General features: G+C 39.4%; 1 protein-coding gene across 24 annotated transcripts in view; it reads right to left on the bottom strand.

Annotated features, from left to right (window-relative positions):
• Positions 1-19,268, bottom strand: part of smtnb (smoothelin b) — a 124,465-nt gene that overhangs the window by 25,684 nt on the left and 79,513 nt on the right. For 15 of the 24 annotated variants that reach the window (XR_012406535.1, XR_012406534.1, XR_012406532.1 and 12 more), the window contains one exon: positions 540-713. Coding sequence is in view for 18 of the 24 variants with exons in the window: in XM_073951663.1 (XP_073807764.1) it covers positions 540-713 (174 nt within the window). In the remaining 6 variants the exon portion in view is untranslated. Of the gene's footprint in view, positions 1-539; positions 714-4,579; positions 5,139-11,433; positions 14,860-18,212; positions 18,596-19,268 lie in introns of those variants that run through there. The other 9 variants (XR_012406537.1, XM_073951673.1, XM_073951671.1 and 6 more) reach the window with 4 other exon arrangements.

Below are 19,268 nucleotides of genomic sequence, written 5' to 3' on the forward strand. Positions count from 1 at the left end.
TCCTCTTTAATTCATTACAGTTTTTGGTGCCGTGACCCGGATACAGACTGAAATCACAAATTTCCAACAGCGTCTTGGACAGTTTGGCGCCATCTTGTGAGTGAATAATGCACAGGTTAGTGTATGCTCCATCAGCTGTTTTAGTTTTTGTCAGCTTTGCGTTTAACTAAACAACTGATTACTATTACAGGCCAGAACAATGTTTTGTGTCTATTTTTTATGTTTTCTATGTAACAGGCGGGATAAAGTACATCCAGGTGGTTATTTTTGCAGAATAATCCCTTATACAACGATAAGCCTGTCAGGCTCTATTCGGTGATAACAACCTCCTGGATGTACTTTAGTCATAACTTAATAAGCACAACTTTAACATTTAGTAATGCATGATTAAATTCGAAACTACAATTAATAAACGCTTTACAGTTCATTCTTAGCTCTTAGTAAATGTTAGTAAATACATTAACTAAAGAAACATTACTGTACAGTGTGGAAAATTTTGTTTGTCAGGTTTGATCATTCTTATTGGTTGATAACCGCACCATTTTGTCCAGGATCTCCTCATCCTCGATGTCTCGCAGCTTCTCGGAAGTCAGTTTCTCGCTTTGCGCCTCAGTTTTGATGGAGGTCATGGACGATCCGTTAGGAAGAACAGGGACATCATGAGACGTCTCGATAACTGATTCACCCACAAGAGAAACAGGCTCAGTCTCCATCTGTGTGTGAAGAGAGATAAAGGTAGACTGTAAAAAAACCCCGCACAGATTAACATCACGTTTAAGTTACTGCAAAAATTTAATTTATATTACAGAAATGTATGTGCAAATTTGTAAAGGAATTTAAAGTTTATGCATACATTATGACGTAAAGTTTATGCATACAGTGCTTCCAGAAAGTGTTCATAGCGCTTTACTTTTTCCACATTTGTTTGTTACAGCCTTATTCCAAAATGGGTTAAATTCATTTATTTCCTCAACATTCTACACACAATCCCCCATAATGACAATGTGAAAAAAGAGTTTTTGAAATTGTGGCAAATTTATTACAAATAAAAAGCTGAATAATCACATGTACATCAGTATTCACAGCCTTTTCTGAGGCTCTAAATTGAGCTCAGGCCCATTCTGTTTCCACTGATCATTCTTGACATGTTTAAGCAGCTGAATTGGAGTTCACCTGTGGTCAATTTAGCTGATTGGACATGATTTGGAAAGGCATACACCTGTCTATATAAGGTCCCAGGGTTGACAGTGCATGTCAAAGCACAAACCAAGCATGAAGACAAAGGGACTGTCTGTAGACCTCAGAGACAGGATTGTTTCCAGGCACGAGGCTGGGGAAGGTTACAGAAACATTTCTGCTGCTCTGAAAGTTCCAATGAGCACAGCGGCCTCCATCATACTCTTCCTAGATCTGGCCGGCCATCTACGCTGAGTGATCGGGGGAGAAGGGCCTTAGTCAGGGAGGTGATCAATAACCCGATGGTCACTCTGTCTGAGCTCCAGCGTTCTTCTGTGGAGAGAGGAGAACCTTACAGAAGGACAACCATCTGTGCAGCAATCCACCAATCAGGCATCTGTATGGTAGAGTGGCCAGACGGAAGCTGCTCCCCGCCTGGAGTTTGCCAAAAAGCATGTGAAGGACTCTCGGACCATAAGAAACTAAACTCTCTGCTCTGATGAGATTAAAATCGAACTCTTTGGAGTGAATGCCAGGTGTTACGGTTGGAGAAAAGCAGGCAGCGCTCATCACCAGGCTAACAACCTCCCTACAGTGAAGCATGGTGGTGGCAGCATCATGATCAGGAACTGGAAGACTCGTCAGGATAGAGGGAAAGATGAATGCAGTAATGTACAGAGACATCCTGAATGAAAACCTGCTTCAGAGCGCTCTTGACCTCAGACTGGAGCGACGGTTCTTCTCTCAGCAGGACAATGACCCAAAACACACCGCCAAAATATCAATGGAGTGGCTTCACAACAACTCTGTGAATGTCCTTGAGTGGCCCAGCCACAGCCCAGACCTAAATCCTATTAAACATCATTGGAGAGATCTGAAAATAGCTGTACACCGTCACTTCCCATCCAACCTGATAGAGCTTGAGAGCTACTGCAAAGAGGAATGGGCAAAAATTCCCAAAGACAGGTGAGCCAAGCTTGTGGCATCATATTCAAAGAGACTTGAGGCTGAAATTGCTGCAAAGGTGCATCAACAAAGTATCGAGCAAAGCCTGTGAACACAGATTTACATGAGGTTTTTCAGCTTTTTTATTTTGAATAAATTTGCAACAATTTCAAAAACTCTTTTTTTCACATTGTCATTATGGGGGATTGTGTGTAGAATGTTGAGGAAATAAATGAATTTAACCCCTTTTGGAATTAGGCTTTAACATAACAAATGTGTAAAAAGTGAAGCGCTATCAGTACTGTCCGGATGCACTGTATATGATGATGTAAAGATGATGCATGCACGATGATCTACAGATTATTCATAAACAATAGCTCATCTAACTAACTATGACTCTAACCTCAAACTCGTAACTTGCTGTTTATTAATAGTCATTAATGCAATAGTTGGGTTTAGGTATTGGGAAGTATTAGAGATGTAGAATAAGCTCATGCAGAATATGTGCTTTATAAATACTAATAAACAACCAAAATCTTAATAATAGGCAGGTAAAAGCCTTAAAAGTAATTTAAGCTAAAAAAATAACGACTTAAAAGTGAGAATTGGTATTTAAACTAAAGTGATACCAAAGCTTGCGCTCTTTATTACTACAGTTGGCTGCATTCGGTTTATACTAGGGGTGTAACGATTTATCGTTGTACGATTTATTGCGATGCAAAAATGTCTCAATATGCATCGTGGCGTTATGATGATTTGATTACGATATGACGATGATGTTTTCTCTTATTAGTTGAGCTGTTTGCACGTGAGCTACGTTCCACCTGCTGTCGCACGTGAGTTCAGATTGCAGCAGCAGTAATGTTAGCAGACCAAGATGAGTGGAGCTGAAATAGAGGATGGCCCATCCTCTCAAAATCAGACGTCTGGCAACATTTCGGTTGTACAGTCATTGCTTTAGACTCGTCCGCTTTTTGACACGCATACTGGGTTAAACATCCTAAGTTTTAAAGTCTTCACAGTGATTTACATACTTTGCACAGCGACATGGATACCTCCTAATGGTGTTGAAAGAGTCACATACTGTATTTATAAGGTACAATTCACCCTAAAATATCATTCTGTCTTCATATAATGATGTATTGGCGGCCGCAAAATCACACATGACGTGAGCTGACTGTGAGCTGTTACTACAGAGGCCGGACTACTTAATGATAGACGCGCGCACGTCTGCTTCAGTGAACAGAACCTGCAGGTTGTGACTAACAGGTAATAAAGTAGTAAACAACATTCAGTTTGTGGAACAGAGTGATCGTTCAGGAGCCGCGTGGGAAGTATGGACAGCAGTGGAAATGAAACCGAAAGCGTGCACATTATTTAAATAATCATATCGCATTTTAGAGTTATGATTACGACGAGCATGAACTCTTTTAAGTACAAAGGTACACAAAAATGCACGTCAACATGATACACTTGATAGCGCCGACAACAGCAATGCCGAAGAAATAGTAAACCTGCCTAAACTGCTGAAAAGAGCCACGACTGTCCTGTGTAATGAAAAGACGGCCACCCTGTCACTCATCATGCCCAACATGAAGACAGCCATCCATAAAAACCTCTCAGACAGATACACATCAGTTCAGGATTATTTTATAGAACTGCTGATTACCTGGAAATGTAGATTGCACACACAAAAAACGCAAGTGACCAAGCAAAGCCTTAAGATTAGATTAGATTAGATTAGATTAGCTTAGATTAGATTCAACTTTATTGTCATTACACATGTACAAGTACAAGGCAACGAAATGCAGTTTAGGTCTAACCAGCAGTGCAATAGCAGCAAGTGCAGGATACAGGAATAAGTTATAAAGTGCAGTTAAAGAAAAACTATGGTGATATTTACAGATGGATGTACTATCAACATTATATACAGGTTGGATAAGCTATGAACATATTTACAATATATGAATATATGTACAGGTTGCTATTAATAGTCAGTAGTGTGCAGATAAATAAGCATGATTACAAGTGTATATGTATAGTGGGTGTGTACATAATTACAAATGTCCATATGCAGTGGGTACGTACAGTTCAATAAGTAAACAGTTCAATGTGGTGCAGTGAATATGTGCAAATTTTAAATGTGTAAATGTTAAACAGTGCAGTTATTGCGAGGAGTTTAAGTTAGAGGAGAGTGAATTTGAGCTCTTACTGTTAAATTCAATTGAATTGAATAATTTCAATAATATTTTATAAGAAGTTTTTAAATTGTTTTATTTTCCAGAGACAGGCCTGTTTAATTTATTTTCTTAAAGAAGGTTCAGTTTAACAAGTTGAAACAAAAGAAACACATAAAAAATAGTTTACTTGGTAATAAATTATTTTATTTAAATAAATTTAGCATTTCAGTTTAATTTTAAATTTTTATTCCAAATATCGAGATACATATCGAATCGTGAACATGGTATTGTGATAAACATTGTATCGTGAGCTGAGTGTATAGTTACACCCCTAGTTTATACTGTATTAAAATGCATTTATCTTTAGGATGCAACACGGCAGATTGATTGACAGACAGTATGATCTGCTACTGTGACAGCAAAAACTCAGCGATGACATTTATAACTCTGAACAGCTAATCCCTAAAGCAGGCTATAATCGACGGCGATACAATTGACATGAGGATTTAAGAGCGGGGACAATAAAAATATCCGTCCAAAAATAGCCCTGGCAAAGAGAGCTGGAGAGATGGACAAGAAAGAGCGAGCGAAAGCCTCACAGATGGAAAAAGGGGCTGGTTGGAGGAGGGAATGTTTCGGAGTCTGATCTATGAGTACAGCTGTGTTTACACTGAAGCCGTGGAAGCTCGCTGACATTTAGACAGGAATGAGAGCTCGGTGATTTCTGTGAATGTCCCTTAGAGCCCGAGCGGCGGCTCTCATCCACGTCATGCTGATCTGCGCTTCAACAAACCACCCGCATGGTCAGTAATACAGAGGGTTTTACAGCATTACCACCTACAGAGAGCGCAAAATCAGGTATTCAGGGTATGAGACGATTGTTGAGAAGCAATGCACAACCTTAAAGGTCCCATCAAATTAAAATAAAGCATTGTTAGTATCTCTGATGTAAGTTTTTAGGATGACTGTTATACCTAAAGTTGTATTAATTAAAAAAAACTTAGATGCAATAAACGTAAATACTAAATGTTTTGCTCAATTACTTAATTGTAATAATTAATAAGGCGATGCAGTGGCGCAGTGGGTAGCACGTTCGCCTCACAGCAAGAAGGTCGCTGGGTCGATCCTCGGCTCAGTTGGCGTTTCTTTGTGGAGTTTGCATGTTCTCTCTGCGTTCGCGTGGGTTTCCTCCGGGTGCTCCGGTTTCCCCCACAGTCCAAAGACATGCGGTACAGGTGAATTGTGTAGGCTAAATTGTCTGTAGTGTATGAGTGTGTGTGTGTATGTTGTTACCCAGAGATGGGTTGTGGCTGGAAGGGCATCCGCTGCGTAAAAACTTGCTGGATAAGTTGGCGGTTCATTCCTCTGTGGCGACCCCAGATTAATAAAGGGACTAAGCCGACAAGAAAATGAATGAATAATAATTAATAAATAATAATTAATAATTAATAAAAGGACATTTTTGATTCTACTGGAATGTTTAAATGGAATGTACTTAACCTAGCTTATTCTAGTCTGTTGTCTAAGTAGTGATGTACAAGGGAAAATGTGATTGGCTCTTTGTCTTAGAACTGACGTAACTCGTGGATACAGCGTGAGAGCGCATTTTCTGATGGCTGCTGATCACTGTGAGTATCAGTTAAGTATGTAACAGTTAACAAGGGGGCAAAGCAGTGGCGCAGTATGTAGTGCTGTCACCTCACAGCAAGAAGGTCGCTGGTTCGAGCCTCGGCTCAGTTGGTGTTTCTGTGTGGAGTTTGCATGTTCTCCCTGCGTTCGCGTGGGTTTCCTCCGGGTGCTCCGGTTCCCCCCACAGTCCAAACACATGTGGTACAGGTGAATTGGGCAGGCTAAATTGTTTGAATTGTATGAGTGTGTGCGTGAATGTGTGTTTCCCAGAGATGGGTTGCGGCTGTAAGGGCATCCGCTGCGTAAAAACTTGCTGGATAAGTTGGCGGTTCATTCCGCTGTGACGACCCCGGATTAATAAAGTAACTAAGCTGACAAGAAATTGAATGAATGAATGAATGTCAGTTAACAAGAAAGCTACAAGATTAAGCTGAGTCTAAAGTTAGGATAACGTTATTGTTTCGGTCAATCCCAACCGCCATTGCCACATTTATATACAGCTCTAAGACGTGCAAAGTGCAAAGGCGTGCGTAATGAGATCGTGACATTGAACATATAATATGTAAAAAAATATTGTAAGTTTTGCCTGTGTAAGCCTGGTTATTTATGCCACGTTATAACTGATCACGGCCGCCGCATTTAACTTAACATCACAGTTACTGCACTGTTACAGTCAGGGCTGGAGCAAGCTAAACTGCTGCTCTAGGCAGAGGACGATCACGCCGCCCTCAACCCCAATGTGAAAACAAAAGTGACCGGTTATGAAAATGAAGTGAGGTGTCGCGGACCTCTATTCTGCCGCCCTATGCGCAGATATAACTGAGAACGCGCGGGTGTCGCGGACCTTCATTCTGCCGCCCTTTGCGTGGATATAACTGAGGACACGCGGGTGCTGATGGAGGTGTCGCGGACACCGCCCTTTCTATTACTGCCGCCCTAGGCGGCCACCTACGACTATGGACGCGCCGGCCCTGGTTACAGTTACAACATTCAGGTCAAGATTTTATGTTTTAAGCCTATACAGGTTGACTGAACTTTAAAAAAAATTATGGAAACTTGCCCTAAAAAATCTTGTTTTGTTGAAAAACCAACACCTTTTAGGTTTATTGTACCTAAGATTTCAATAGTGTTGTACTAAACACCATTATTTCAGTCAATTAAATATTTAATCAAATGCATTTGAAATCTTAAGTACAATAAATGTAAAAAGTGCTGTTTTTTTCAACAAGACAAAATTGGCTTTTTTAGGGCAACGAGGTTCCATAAATTTTTTAAGTTCAATCAACCTGTCCGGACTTACAGATGTGGAAAACATGAATTTATTTTTATTAATTCTGTCTTTATTTTTTATTACAAAAATGTTTAGACTAACAACAGTTTAATCAATCTCTTTCTTTTGTATGATACCATATATTGACCAGACATACTTCTTTTTTACTGTGTTGCATAATTTTAAGAAGGAACTGAGGGAAATAGCAGAATAAGAATATAGTGCGAGTGCCCTTGTTCCAGACTGCTGTCTAATACGAAGTCTAGACATGTCACAAGGAGCATGATTGCAACCCATCGCTGGGAAACATCCACACACACTCATCCACACTTGTACACTACTGACAATTTAGCCTACCCAATTCCCTGTACTGCATGTCTTTGGACTGTGAGGGAATCCGTAGCACCCGGAGGAAACCAACAATAACGCAGGGAGAACATGCAAACTCCTCATAAAAATGCCAACTGACCCAACCGAGGTTTAAACCAGCGACCTTCTTGCTGTGAGGCAACAGCACCAGCTACTGCGCCACTGCGTTGCCGTACCTTAAAATATTAAGTATTAAGAAACACATTTCTATGTTAATAATAAGAACTATTATTAAATGATAATAATTGATAATAATAAAGAACCAAATGATGATCGTAGAATGATTTCTGAATAATGGTGTGATGCTGAATACTGCTGCAGCAATGCTAAAAATGTCACTTAAGTTTAAAATAGACTTCTTTCAAACACAGGTTCTCAAATACAATCATTATTCTTCCAGTTTGGTAAATAGTAGCGAACATAACCATTACATCAAATGAGGTAAACGCATTAATGCTGTTAAATGAATCAATCAGCATTAGACGTATATAAATAATCTCATCAAGTAATGTGCTAACTTTGGCAGCCCTATACAGATAAAGGAGAATTTCCAGAGTCTGACAGTCTGCTCACAATAACACACACATCACCCTGCACCAAACACACACACAACCGGCAGAAATAGACTCCCTGAAAATCTCGTCCACAACAACTCCCCACTTTTCACCTCGCACTAATCCCAGATTAGCAAGGCTTTGCTTCACACTAGCAAATTCAGACGGTTTTAGCCCACTTTCAACAAGCTAGCGCACATTCCAAACAGTAAACAGCAATTCAGGTTTCACATCCAGCCAATTAATGCTCATTTTTGCACATGGATGTATAATCTAAATGACTTTTTCCCTCCCGACCGAACTTCTTTTATTATATCTACAGCTCTAACTCGCCCTAAATCAAAAGATCCCTGGAAAATCTGCTCTGACTGAATCAAATCTCTTCCTGGAAGCAAACGCAGACACTAAGACTTTCAATTAATCAGACAGCAATGGGCCATATGATTCATTATGTTCTCAAATGCACTGCGCTGAGCCGTAAAATCTATCGAAAGCTTGACTTAAAATGCAGACCATGCTAATTATTCATGGGACCTCAGATGGGAAGTTTACATTGAAGCTTTATGAGTGTCTATTTTTGAAGAGAAGAGCTTCAAATGAAAGAAAATCTCCTGTAAAAAGCTTTAAGTTAAAGCTCAGCACTTTGGATGGCTGATTTTGGCAGATTTTCCACATTATTCACCATAAGCACGCATCACTACTACTACTAATAATAATACAGAGTGGAAAATGACCCTTGAAGACATAAATGAAGAGAGCAGATTCATGAAGGAGACACTATGTCACATATTTCATAAGTATAAACACACAAAACTCTATTTGTTCACATTTATATATCCGTCTTTCTGGCCTACAGGATTATTTTCCCAGAGGATAATGCTGAGTCTTCTTGTTGGTTGCCAGAGCACTGCTATTAGGTTGGAGCCATTTATAAACAGTCCGAAACTAAGAGAGCATCTCAAGCGTTTTCTAGATACAGCTCAGGTGCTTGTGTGCTTTCTACTCAGCAAAATGGAAAAAGTATAAGCGATAGTGATTCTGCCCCTAGATTAAAGTAATTTTTATGAATAGTTGGAAGGAAATCGATCAAGGAAATTAAGACTTAAGGAGGTTCAAAGATGGCTGTTTGATGAGGATAATTAGTTTGCATAATGGACGAGGATGTTTTATTTGATATTTCACTTAATTGTGAATAGGGTTGCAGCTGGAAGGACATCCGCTGCGTAATACATATGCTGGATAAGTTGACGGTTCATTCGGCTGTGGCGAGCCCTGATTAATAGAGGGACTAAGCCGAAAAGATAAATGAAGGAATGTGTTTGTGAATTATTTTCTTTCTGTTTTAAAATGTGGAGGTACTGTTTGTTTTATGCATCATCTCGTATTAGGGCTGCACGATACATCGGTGGAGGTGTTGATGCAGGAGGTGCGATGCAAAGCAAAAAAAAAAAAAAAAAAAAAAATATATATATATATATATATATATATATATATATATATATATATATATATATATATATATATATATATATATATATTTTTTTTTTTATTTTTATTTATACATATATTATGGGTGGAGCCGAACCCAATATGGTATTCAGATAAGCACGAATAGCGTGTTTTTACCAATACTTATTTCGAACAAATACTTGAAAAATTCTTTGTATTCGGGAACAAGAAAAACATTATATCAAAAAGCAGCGTTTCCTCATGAGACCGCAGTGCACGCCCGCGTGAGTGAGTGAGTGAGTAAGACAGACGTTCAGGAGTCGGGGTACGGGGTGGGGCCGGGGTGAAAGGTGACTGATGCAGGATGCTGCTCCACGCACCAACAGAGAAGGCTTGGCAGAGCGAAAAATACTTTACTGCATTACTATTTTTGTTAAATAAATTTGTGTATCTGAACTGGGTTCCAGAGGCAGTTTATGAACTCGTAGCGTACTTAAAGCAGAGTTTGATCGGTATATTATTTCATTACGCTGCATTATTGACGTCTGCAATCTGTTGCTCTCTGTTTACGTAAGTTAGCTTTGTTACCGCGGTAATTAAGACAATAGAATGTTGACAGAGTAACGTTAACGTTCGATTATAAAGGTTAAAACGATGCTTGTGTAGTTGTGTCGAATTGTATGCACTTATAGGAGTTTTATGGTACGTTTAAATTACTGTCATTTGCAGACAGCAAGATATATGCTAAGCTAGTTAACCTTAGCATAGCTTCCCGTCACTCATAGATATATACATCTATGTCCGTCACTTATTAACTTTTAGGCACCCAAATAGATGAGTGAGGCTGCTGCTGAGTCATTCTTGGTCCTCCACCAGCCAAAAAAAAAAAAACTTGCTCTAGTTCTTTGTGGAAGAATTTTACAGTCAGTGGTGCAGCAGATAAAACAGTGATACTGTATGTAATGTGTGCAAAAGTATATCTTAAATATATATATATATATATATATATATATATATATATATATATATATATATATATATATATAAATAAATATCTCAATATATATTGCAGGGAAAAAAAATATCGCAATGTCAATTTTTTCCAATATCGTGCAGCCCTAATCTGTATTTTCGAAGCCATACTTTGTTTTATTTAACAGCGAGGACCACAATGGAAACAAGCCCAGGGCTTTGTTGTGTTTTTATCCTCGACAGTTTTTATTTCAAAATGTATGGGATACTTGTATTTTTGCACAGATAGTCTAAAATCCATCAAATAAAATTCTATTCAATTCAATTCTTAGCCTTTTAGTCACTGGGCGCACAATTATTATTATTATTATTATTATTATTACTACTACTAATACTGCTACAACCAGGTAGGGCTGTCACAATATCTATTTTTTGCTAGGTGATATACTGATCCCAAATTAATAGCGCTAAATGATATTATTGCCACTTTATAACTTATATCACTATTAACAAATTATACATTTTTACAACATAATAATGTAATAACTCTGGTACTGTTTTACAAAACATTGTATTTTTCAGAATATTTCGGTAAAACAACTAATCATAATAGAAGATGTAAACAAGTCTAAAGTGGACTTTTAATGCATCTCAGGCACCACTTTTTAATAATCAGGCAGATTCCAAGACAGGACTGTTAACTGAATGTTTGCAGCATATTTTTTAAATGATGGTTTTTCGAGTGGTAATCCCTCACCCTCCCACCCCCAAGTCTTCGCTTATAAACCGGTTATGATCTCCCCAAGAGAAGAGAAGCCATCTTTCTCTCCCGCCCTTCAATACATTTGTTAGCAAGAATACACACTATTGGAGCAAATATATATCCTACCATGCTATTACTCCGTGAGACACTGCTGGTGGAAACTTCATCAAAGCTAGCAGGATGTAGCACTGGGTTGACTTCAACCTCAGATGTACTGCAGTTTTCTGCATCCACGTCTTGATCTTGCACCGCTTTCCATTCAGGCAGTCCAAGAGCTTCAAAAAGAGCCGTTACTTGCCTAGCAAGATCTTCTTGCATGATCCTTAAACATGCGTTCTCCTGCTGTAATGTGGCAATGGCCTCAACAACAGGTGAAACCTGGGCTGTGGCTTCCTCCAGACGCGCTTCAATACTCTTCCCAAAAACCTTCAAATTATAATGCACCTCTTGCACGGCTCTCTGCAGATTGAGTTCCAGCTCATAAAAGTGCTCGTCGCTGGGCTTTTCGTCTTCATCGTCTGCAGAGTTCTGTAACAGAAGGTCTCCAATCACGGCCTCCAGGCCAGACTCGGCACAATCCTGCTCCAGATGATCTGGTAGACCAGTTTCACCACCCAAATCTGGCATTGAGTCCAAACTAACACCAGGCATGGTGAAGTTAACCAACAGGTGCTCAATAGTATTAAAAAAACTCCAAGTAGAACTACAGCTACACACAAAGTTACAGTGCAGTACTTTGAGTCCCAGTTGAGAGAAATCCTACTCTTTTATACGTCCCTCCAAACCCCTGTCAGCTGTCTAGCGCGTCAGCCAATGGCAAGGCTTGGAATTCAGTCGCCATGGCAGCTGGAGGCCCCGGAGCCCCTGCTAACTCAGGTGCCGCAGTCATCTATTTATCAGCACTGGCCATTATTCCAGTGGGCAATCGCCCATAAGCCCCTGGCTCGCTTTATTTAGAGCTCTTGTCCTTCACACCTTTCACTAGCAGAGAACAAAGTCTACAGAGCAACCAGAACAATGCGACTGGCACAGAGCTGAAGACCAAGCCACAAACCGTTTATTTGCTCTTTTGTAAACGTGTGTGAAAACCTTTAAACCTTGGCAACAGAAGTCCACTCTAGAGACTTAATAACTATTAGTTAGTTTGTAGATAAGTCGATCCTTCATTTGATTTCGCGACTTGCTCTTGAGGCAGAGTGTCTGGCTTCTATTGATCATTAAGAAACTACATTTGAAAATGACAATCAGGAAATAAATCCCAATGCGCGGACGTTACATGAGTGATCATATTTGACATGCACATCACAGACCACCAATTACAAAGCTTTTTATATATTAAACATGAGATCTATCAATGTAAGCAAATCAGCATTATCATACGTCTAAATCAGGGGTCTCCAAACTCGGTCCTGAAGGGGCCGGTGTCCTGCCGAGTTTAGTTCCAACTTGCTTCAACACACCTGCCAGGACGTTTCTAGTATATCTAGTAAGAGCTTGATTGGCTGCTTCAGGTGTGTTTGATTAGGGTTGGAGCTAAACTCTGCAGGACACCCACCCTCCAGGACTGAGTTTGGACACCCCTGGTCTAAATGAAGGGAGACTGTCGTGTAAAACAAGTGGTTATTCAATAACTACAGCTGCTATTTCAACCCAAACTTCTGTAGATTATATGTAGAGTTGAGTTTAAAGGGTCATGACACCCCCACACTTTCGGTTCAGGTCTACCTCAGAATTTTTTCAAAAGATGCATCATAATGGGCGTGGAGCTCCGCGATCAGAAGCATGAGTGGGTGTGGCCAGCAGGGGAGAAGGAGGGGAGCGAACAACTGTTGTCAGTTAGCTCACAAAATGAGACACAAACCATAAGGAGACACATAAGTGTATAGTTTACGAAGTTAAAATGGAAAGAAATAAACAGTCATTTAATGCCCTGCAACATTTGTTATTCGTAATTTCATATACACACAACCACAATTTATACAATTGTAGAGATAATCGTGTTTATATAAACACTAAATGAGGACTTCTCCCTCAATCCCCGGGTCTGAATGCAGACTCAGTGCAGCAGGTCACTTGCCCTGTCTATTTCAACCATTAGCCCTAGTGTTAATCTGGAGGATTTAGGCGAACACAGCAGCACGGCGATGTGTCTAAATGTGAACAAACTCCTGATAAAAGACAACGTCCGCCATTCTCTAATCCTCGTACAGCTCGCCCGACAAAAATGCTCGCTGCACACAAACAGCTTTGCTGTACTGGCCCTGACAGCATCGCGGAGGAAACATGCAACAAACCCCGTGGATCATGGAAACAAACACATACGAGCCTTCATGAACGGCTAAATACTGTGTAAGTCCGTGGACGCGTTCTCACCCAGTCATCAAGGTAGGATCTCACAGCTTGGCACTGGCAGGTCTACCTTGCTGTCGGAAAGCACGCGCAGTCATGAATAATTAAGCCGGCTCTTCTCATAGGATTAGAAAACTCCGCTATGAATAAAAATGAGAAACCGACGCGTCGTCTTTGGACTTGCAGTTTTGCGCCACGTCGCTGATTTTGATCCGCCCCAAAAATTTTAAACCCGGAAGCTGAAATTAGCTGACAAAAGCTCAAAATTATCCAGTTTTCCTCACAATTAAAGCTAACAGGAGCTAACATTGTCTTAACTGATGCTCAACACACACAAATCTGTAAAAATCTCAAAAATAGTACTCGAGGGTTTCGTGAACCTTTAAACTTGGTTTAATGGTGTAAAATATTTAGTAGATCAAGTTCTTCCAAAATGGCTATGCTTGATGCGTTGCAGACATTTTTATTTTCATTTAATTGTATGCTTTACCTGTTGGACAATGTTTTGTAATGCTAATGATCTTTTCACCTGGATGATAAACCTCAATATTTTCTATATTGTGACTTATATTATGCAATACAAAAAGAAATGTATAATCAGTACCATTAACTATCAACATAAAAAAGATGAATAATGATTTATCAACAATGAATCATGACATGCTGATTAAAAATTGCAAGGTGAAAGAAAATAAAGAAAAGCACATGGATAAATCTCACAATAATACACACAACATGTTTTTTAGAAAAGCGATTTATGCTATTTTTTTTTTATTACAGAAATGAAGCAACCATTCATGAAATAATGAAATATTAAATGTTTAAAATGACTAATGAGAGAATTAAATACGTTAAACTAAATCACTTGTTATGTACAATTCTCTGCGTGTGATTATTTAAAGCAGTTTCTCAAAGTGGGGGTCGGGACCCTTTGAGGGGTCGCCTGGTGATTTCCAAAAATGTATTTATTTTTATTAAACCATAAGAATTGCCATATTTTATCTATAACATACTGAAGGGAAAAAAATGTTGTTTATAGTTACTATATAATATATAGTTACTATAGTAGCTTATAGTTACTAGTTCTATTGGATTGCGACCCCTGGGGTAATTACATTATATTAAAGACACAGCAATAGCGTCAGATGCAGCAGATTGATTTTATAACACCAGGTTAAACTTTCTGGTACATTTACAGCACTGACATACATTAAAAAAATTAAAAGAAGAACAGACTTGGGTCAATTGGTGTGTGTGCGCCATTGCATTTATAACCAATGTATTTATAACCACCTCAGAGGATATTGGGGGTCGTGAGCCACTAGCATTGTCATTTTGGGAGTCGCGGGCTGAAAAGTTTGGGAACCACTGATTTGAAATACAGTCTAAATATGCCATAATATTACAGGAAAATGTATTGCACTGTACAAGCAATTGTTGAAAAGTCCTGCTGTCCTCTTTGACATGTCAGAGTTGTGGTCTTGAACTGACGCACGTGGGCAGGTGTATAACTAAAAAGCGCTTTAGGAAACTTTGAGTGTCCAAAAGCACCTCTGAACTTGCTGACCCAATGATGGATCACTCAACAGCATGACTGCATCCGCGTATACTCGAGGCTCAGACAGCTATTTCAATCAGTCCATCTGATTCCAGCAACAATGACTGACCCTTGCACGCTCTGCTGCCACTTACCGACAGCCATGCAACTAAAAATACCCCGTACAGCGTCTAAATATACCTCCGCAAAGCTGTAAACGAGTGTCCACAAAACAAACACTGTCAAGAATGAAGGTAAGCAGGGGACGGAAGAAGCAGACAAGCATTACTTTTCCTGTTTTAAAAGTTGAGAGGTGGAGATGAAGATAGTAAAGGCCCACTCTGATTGGTCGGATATGGACGAACAACCTCTGCGTGCAGCACACAAACACTTGACACATACTATTGACTTCGATATATTGTGCAGCCCTAATGGATGTCCAGAAATGCCAAGTGGTGCTCGCTGCAGAGCCATTTGAGGAGAGGTGAGCTCCAGCGAGGGGGAGCTTAAGCTTGAGCTCCACCTTTTTTGCACTTCTTCTACGAGTGATGTCACTGGGGGTAGGGTTAGGGGTGGGGTTGGTGTACGCATTAAAACAGCATACAGGAGGAGGAGCGACAGCTCATGCTCCCCCTCGCTGGAGCTCAACTCTCCTCAAATGGCTCTGCAGCGAGCACCCTCTCAGAAATGCTGCCACTTAATTATTTTTCAGCATTTACACAAAGGTACTTTAATAGGTATTTAACAGGTTTTTAATAGTTAACTAGTGAATTTCTTTACTGTTTAAAAAATAAAATAAAAAAAAGAATACAGTATTATACTGTACGATTGCGGTACACTGTTGGAAACCCTGCTGCCAGTATTTTACAATTTAATTACAGAAAAGTCAAAATTTGGAAAACAGTAATGAAACTGTGGGATTGCGATTTGCTGCTGGTATTTTACAGTAAAGTATTTACACTGAGGAAAGTATTTTACAGTAAAATTACAAAAAAGTCATAGTTAATAAAACGGTAATGAAACTGTAAGACTGTGGTTCACTGCTGAAAACCCTGCTGCCAATATTTTAGGATAAAATTACAGAAAACCTGTAATATGCAAACAGTAACGACACTGTAAGATTGCAGTTCACTGCTGGAAACTCTGCTGCCAGCGTTTTTCCATTTAATTACAGAAAAGGCATAATTTGTAAAACGGTAATGAAACTGTAGGATTACGGTTCACTACAAGAAACCCTGCTGCCAGAATTTACCTTCAAATTACAAAAATGGGTGTAATTTGGAAATCAGCAATGAACCTGTAAGATTGCAGTTCACTGCTGGAAACTCTGCTGCCAGTATTTTACTGTAAAACTACAGAAAAGCTGTAATTTGTAAAACGGTAATGAAACTCCAATCTTACGGTTCACTACTGGACACCCTGCTGCCAGTATTTTACCTTAAATACATTAAAACTACCATAAAATTACAAAACAGCTACAATTTATAAAACAGTAATAAAACTGTAAGATTGTGGTTCCTTTCTGGAAACTCTGCTGCCATAATTTAATCTTAAACACATTAAAACTACAGTAAAATTACAAAAAAAGCTGTAATTTGTAAAATGGTAATGAAACCATGGTAATAAATTTGACTTTTACTGTAAATTTACAAAAAAAGCCATAATTTATAGATCGGTAATGAAATTCCCTACTGGAAACTCTGCTGAGGACGAACGTAATACGTACATAGCAGAGCTTGCAAAACTGTGTTTTTTTTTGTCGACAACACGAACGTTGTCAACATAACTCACTGAAAATCCAAAATGCTTCCACACCGGCGACTTCATTGAAAGAGGGGAGGGTTTAAGTTCTGTCGACGGGTCTCCTGCGTCTGCAGTTTAACAAGCACTTCAACAAGCCTGTTTTTTCCTGCTTGGCAAGCCAAGCTGACGTGACATGGGGGCGTGGCAGCATCGACGATTCTATTTTTTGATTCGATAATCGAAATTAGGCATAAATTTCGATCGATTTCGATTAAAAATCGAAATCGTGACACCCTTAGGTTCAAGCGATGGATCTGCGACAGAGAAACTGTGGGTTTTGGGAAACACTCGTCACTGCATAGTACTTTTCCCAACTGATGCATCGTACTAAGATAGTTCAGCCGCGAGTACATCGTTGTTTGGGAAACGCACCCCTGAACCACAGTTTTGCTTTCACACTAGAAAATGAAGTCAGACTCAGCATGGCTGGAAAAGTTAATTTTCCATTCCCCTCCTTTTGGTTTTCTCATTAAGTTTCTCAGTTTCTCCCATCCCTGCGCTCCCTAATTACAGTCCCAAACAGTTTGACCTACATCTAGTAATCTGTACCTCCAGGAAATTACTTAAAAAGGAACAGAGAATCCCTTTAACGGCCATTCAAACACATCCGTTACAGCAAACTTCAACAGTGCTAGCCATACATCTTCATAATCGCTAATAAAGCTCCAGCAAATCTTCCCAAAACAAGCATTTATGGATTCATTTTAACACTTGCTAGATCGCAACACAATTCAGTCACTATTGCTGAAACGCTACTGATGTTTTACCTCTGTTCAGACGGCCGTGCGCAAGTTTGCCTTCAAATCATGATCCCTGCTGTGTGTCTGGAGGCTTTCTCTTTCTCCTGTCGCTCTCACACAGATATTAATCCCTCATTTGTGAGGAATAGCCTGGTGAAGCTGCTAATGAAGCGTCTGTGCTGATCCGTTAACCAGATTACCACACTGCCCCACATGAGTAACAGACGCAAAGAGAATTACCTGCAAAAACACACTCCTTCTCTAATGGTTCGCTTTACTCTAAATATACAGCAGGGAAGTTAAGTCTTGAACACATTGTCATGTTTTTTTCGATGAATAATATTTCTAAAGGAGCTGTTGACATGGAGTCGAACCAGATTTTGGTAAAAACTCAAACAATAAAAGCATGGAAATAAAACAAAACAAATTAAATCTGAAAAAATGTTGTGTGTAGTAAGAAAAGAACGACAAGGAGAAAGTGCTGAACTACTGAATGTGTTTAATATTTTTATATTAAAGGCTTTTTTAGTGCTGCAGCTTAAAGACGCCTCTCATATAGAGAATGAAGTCTCATGCACTGCTCGGGTGTGAGTTTCTCACAGACTTCCACAGAGATGAAAATCTTGATGCTTCTGTGGGTCTCGTCTATCAAATCTGAACTTTATTTCATATTCTCTATTGGATTCGGCTCAGGTGATTGGCTGGGCCATTCTACAGCTTGATTTTCTTTCTCTGAAAGCATCTGAGAGCCTCCTTGGCTGTGTTTTGGATCATTGTCTTGCTGAAATGTCCACCCTGGCTCATCTTCATCCTCCTGCTAATGTAGATGTTGGACTGAAGCAGCTGATATTCATTTACACTGAGGAAGAGCAGAGTAGAACTACTGAGAGATTTCAGCTGCTGTCTGGGCTTTCACTGCTGAACTACACCTCCCTCTCTTCATGTGTTCAATACTTTTTTCCCTGCGTCATTTCATTTTATTACACATACCTTCATTTATAAACTAATTATTATTGTGTTTGCAAATCTGGATTTATTTGGTTGTTACCAACATCCGGGGAAAATTTCAAGTCAACAGCACCCCACTTTATTAATTACATTATCTCCATGTCAATAGAGGCTTTTTAACCTTTTCACTAAAGTTTTTATGTATATCTTTAAGAATCATTAATATACTCTTCAATTAAACACATTGTACAGTATTAAATGGCAGACTACCTCAAATCTTCTAGATTTTGTGTATATAATATACACTCTCACCGGCCACTTTATTAGGTACACCTGTTCAACTGCTCGTTAATGCAAATTTCTAAACAGCCAATCACATGGCAGCAACTCAGTGCATTTAGGCATGTAGACATGGTCAAGACGATCTGCTGCAGTTCAAAGCAAGCATCAGAATGGGGAAGAAAGGGGATTTAAGTGACTTTGAATGTGGCATGGTTGTTGGTGCCAGGCTGGTCTGAGTATTTCAGAAACTGCTGATCTGCTGGGATTTTCACACACAACCATCTCTAGAGTTTACATAGAAT

Source organism: Danio rerio, chromosome 5, assembly GCF_049306965.1.
Source record: "Danio rerio strain Tuebingen ecotype United States chromosome 5, GRCz12tu, whole genome shotgun sequence".
NCBI classification, from domain to species: Eukaryota; Metazoa; Chordata; class Actinopteri; order Cypriniformes; family Danionidae; genus Danio; species Danio rerio.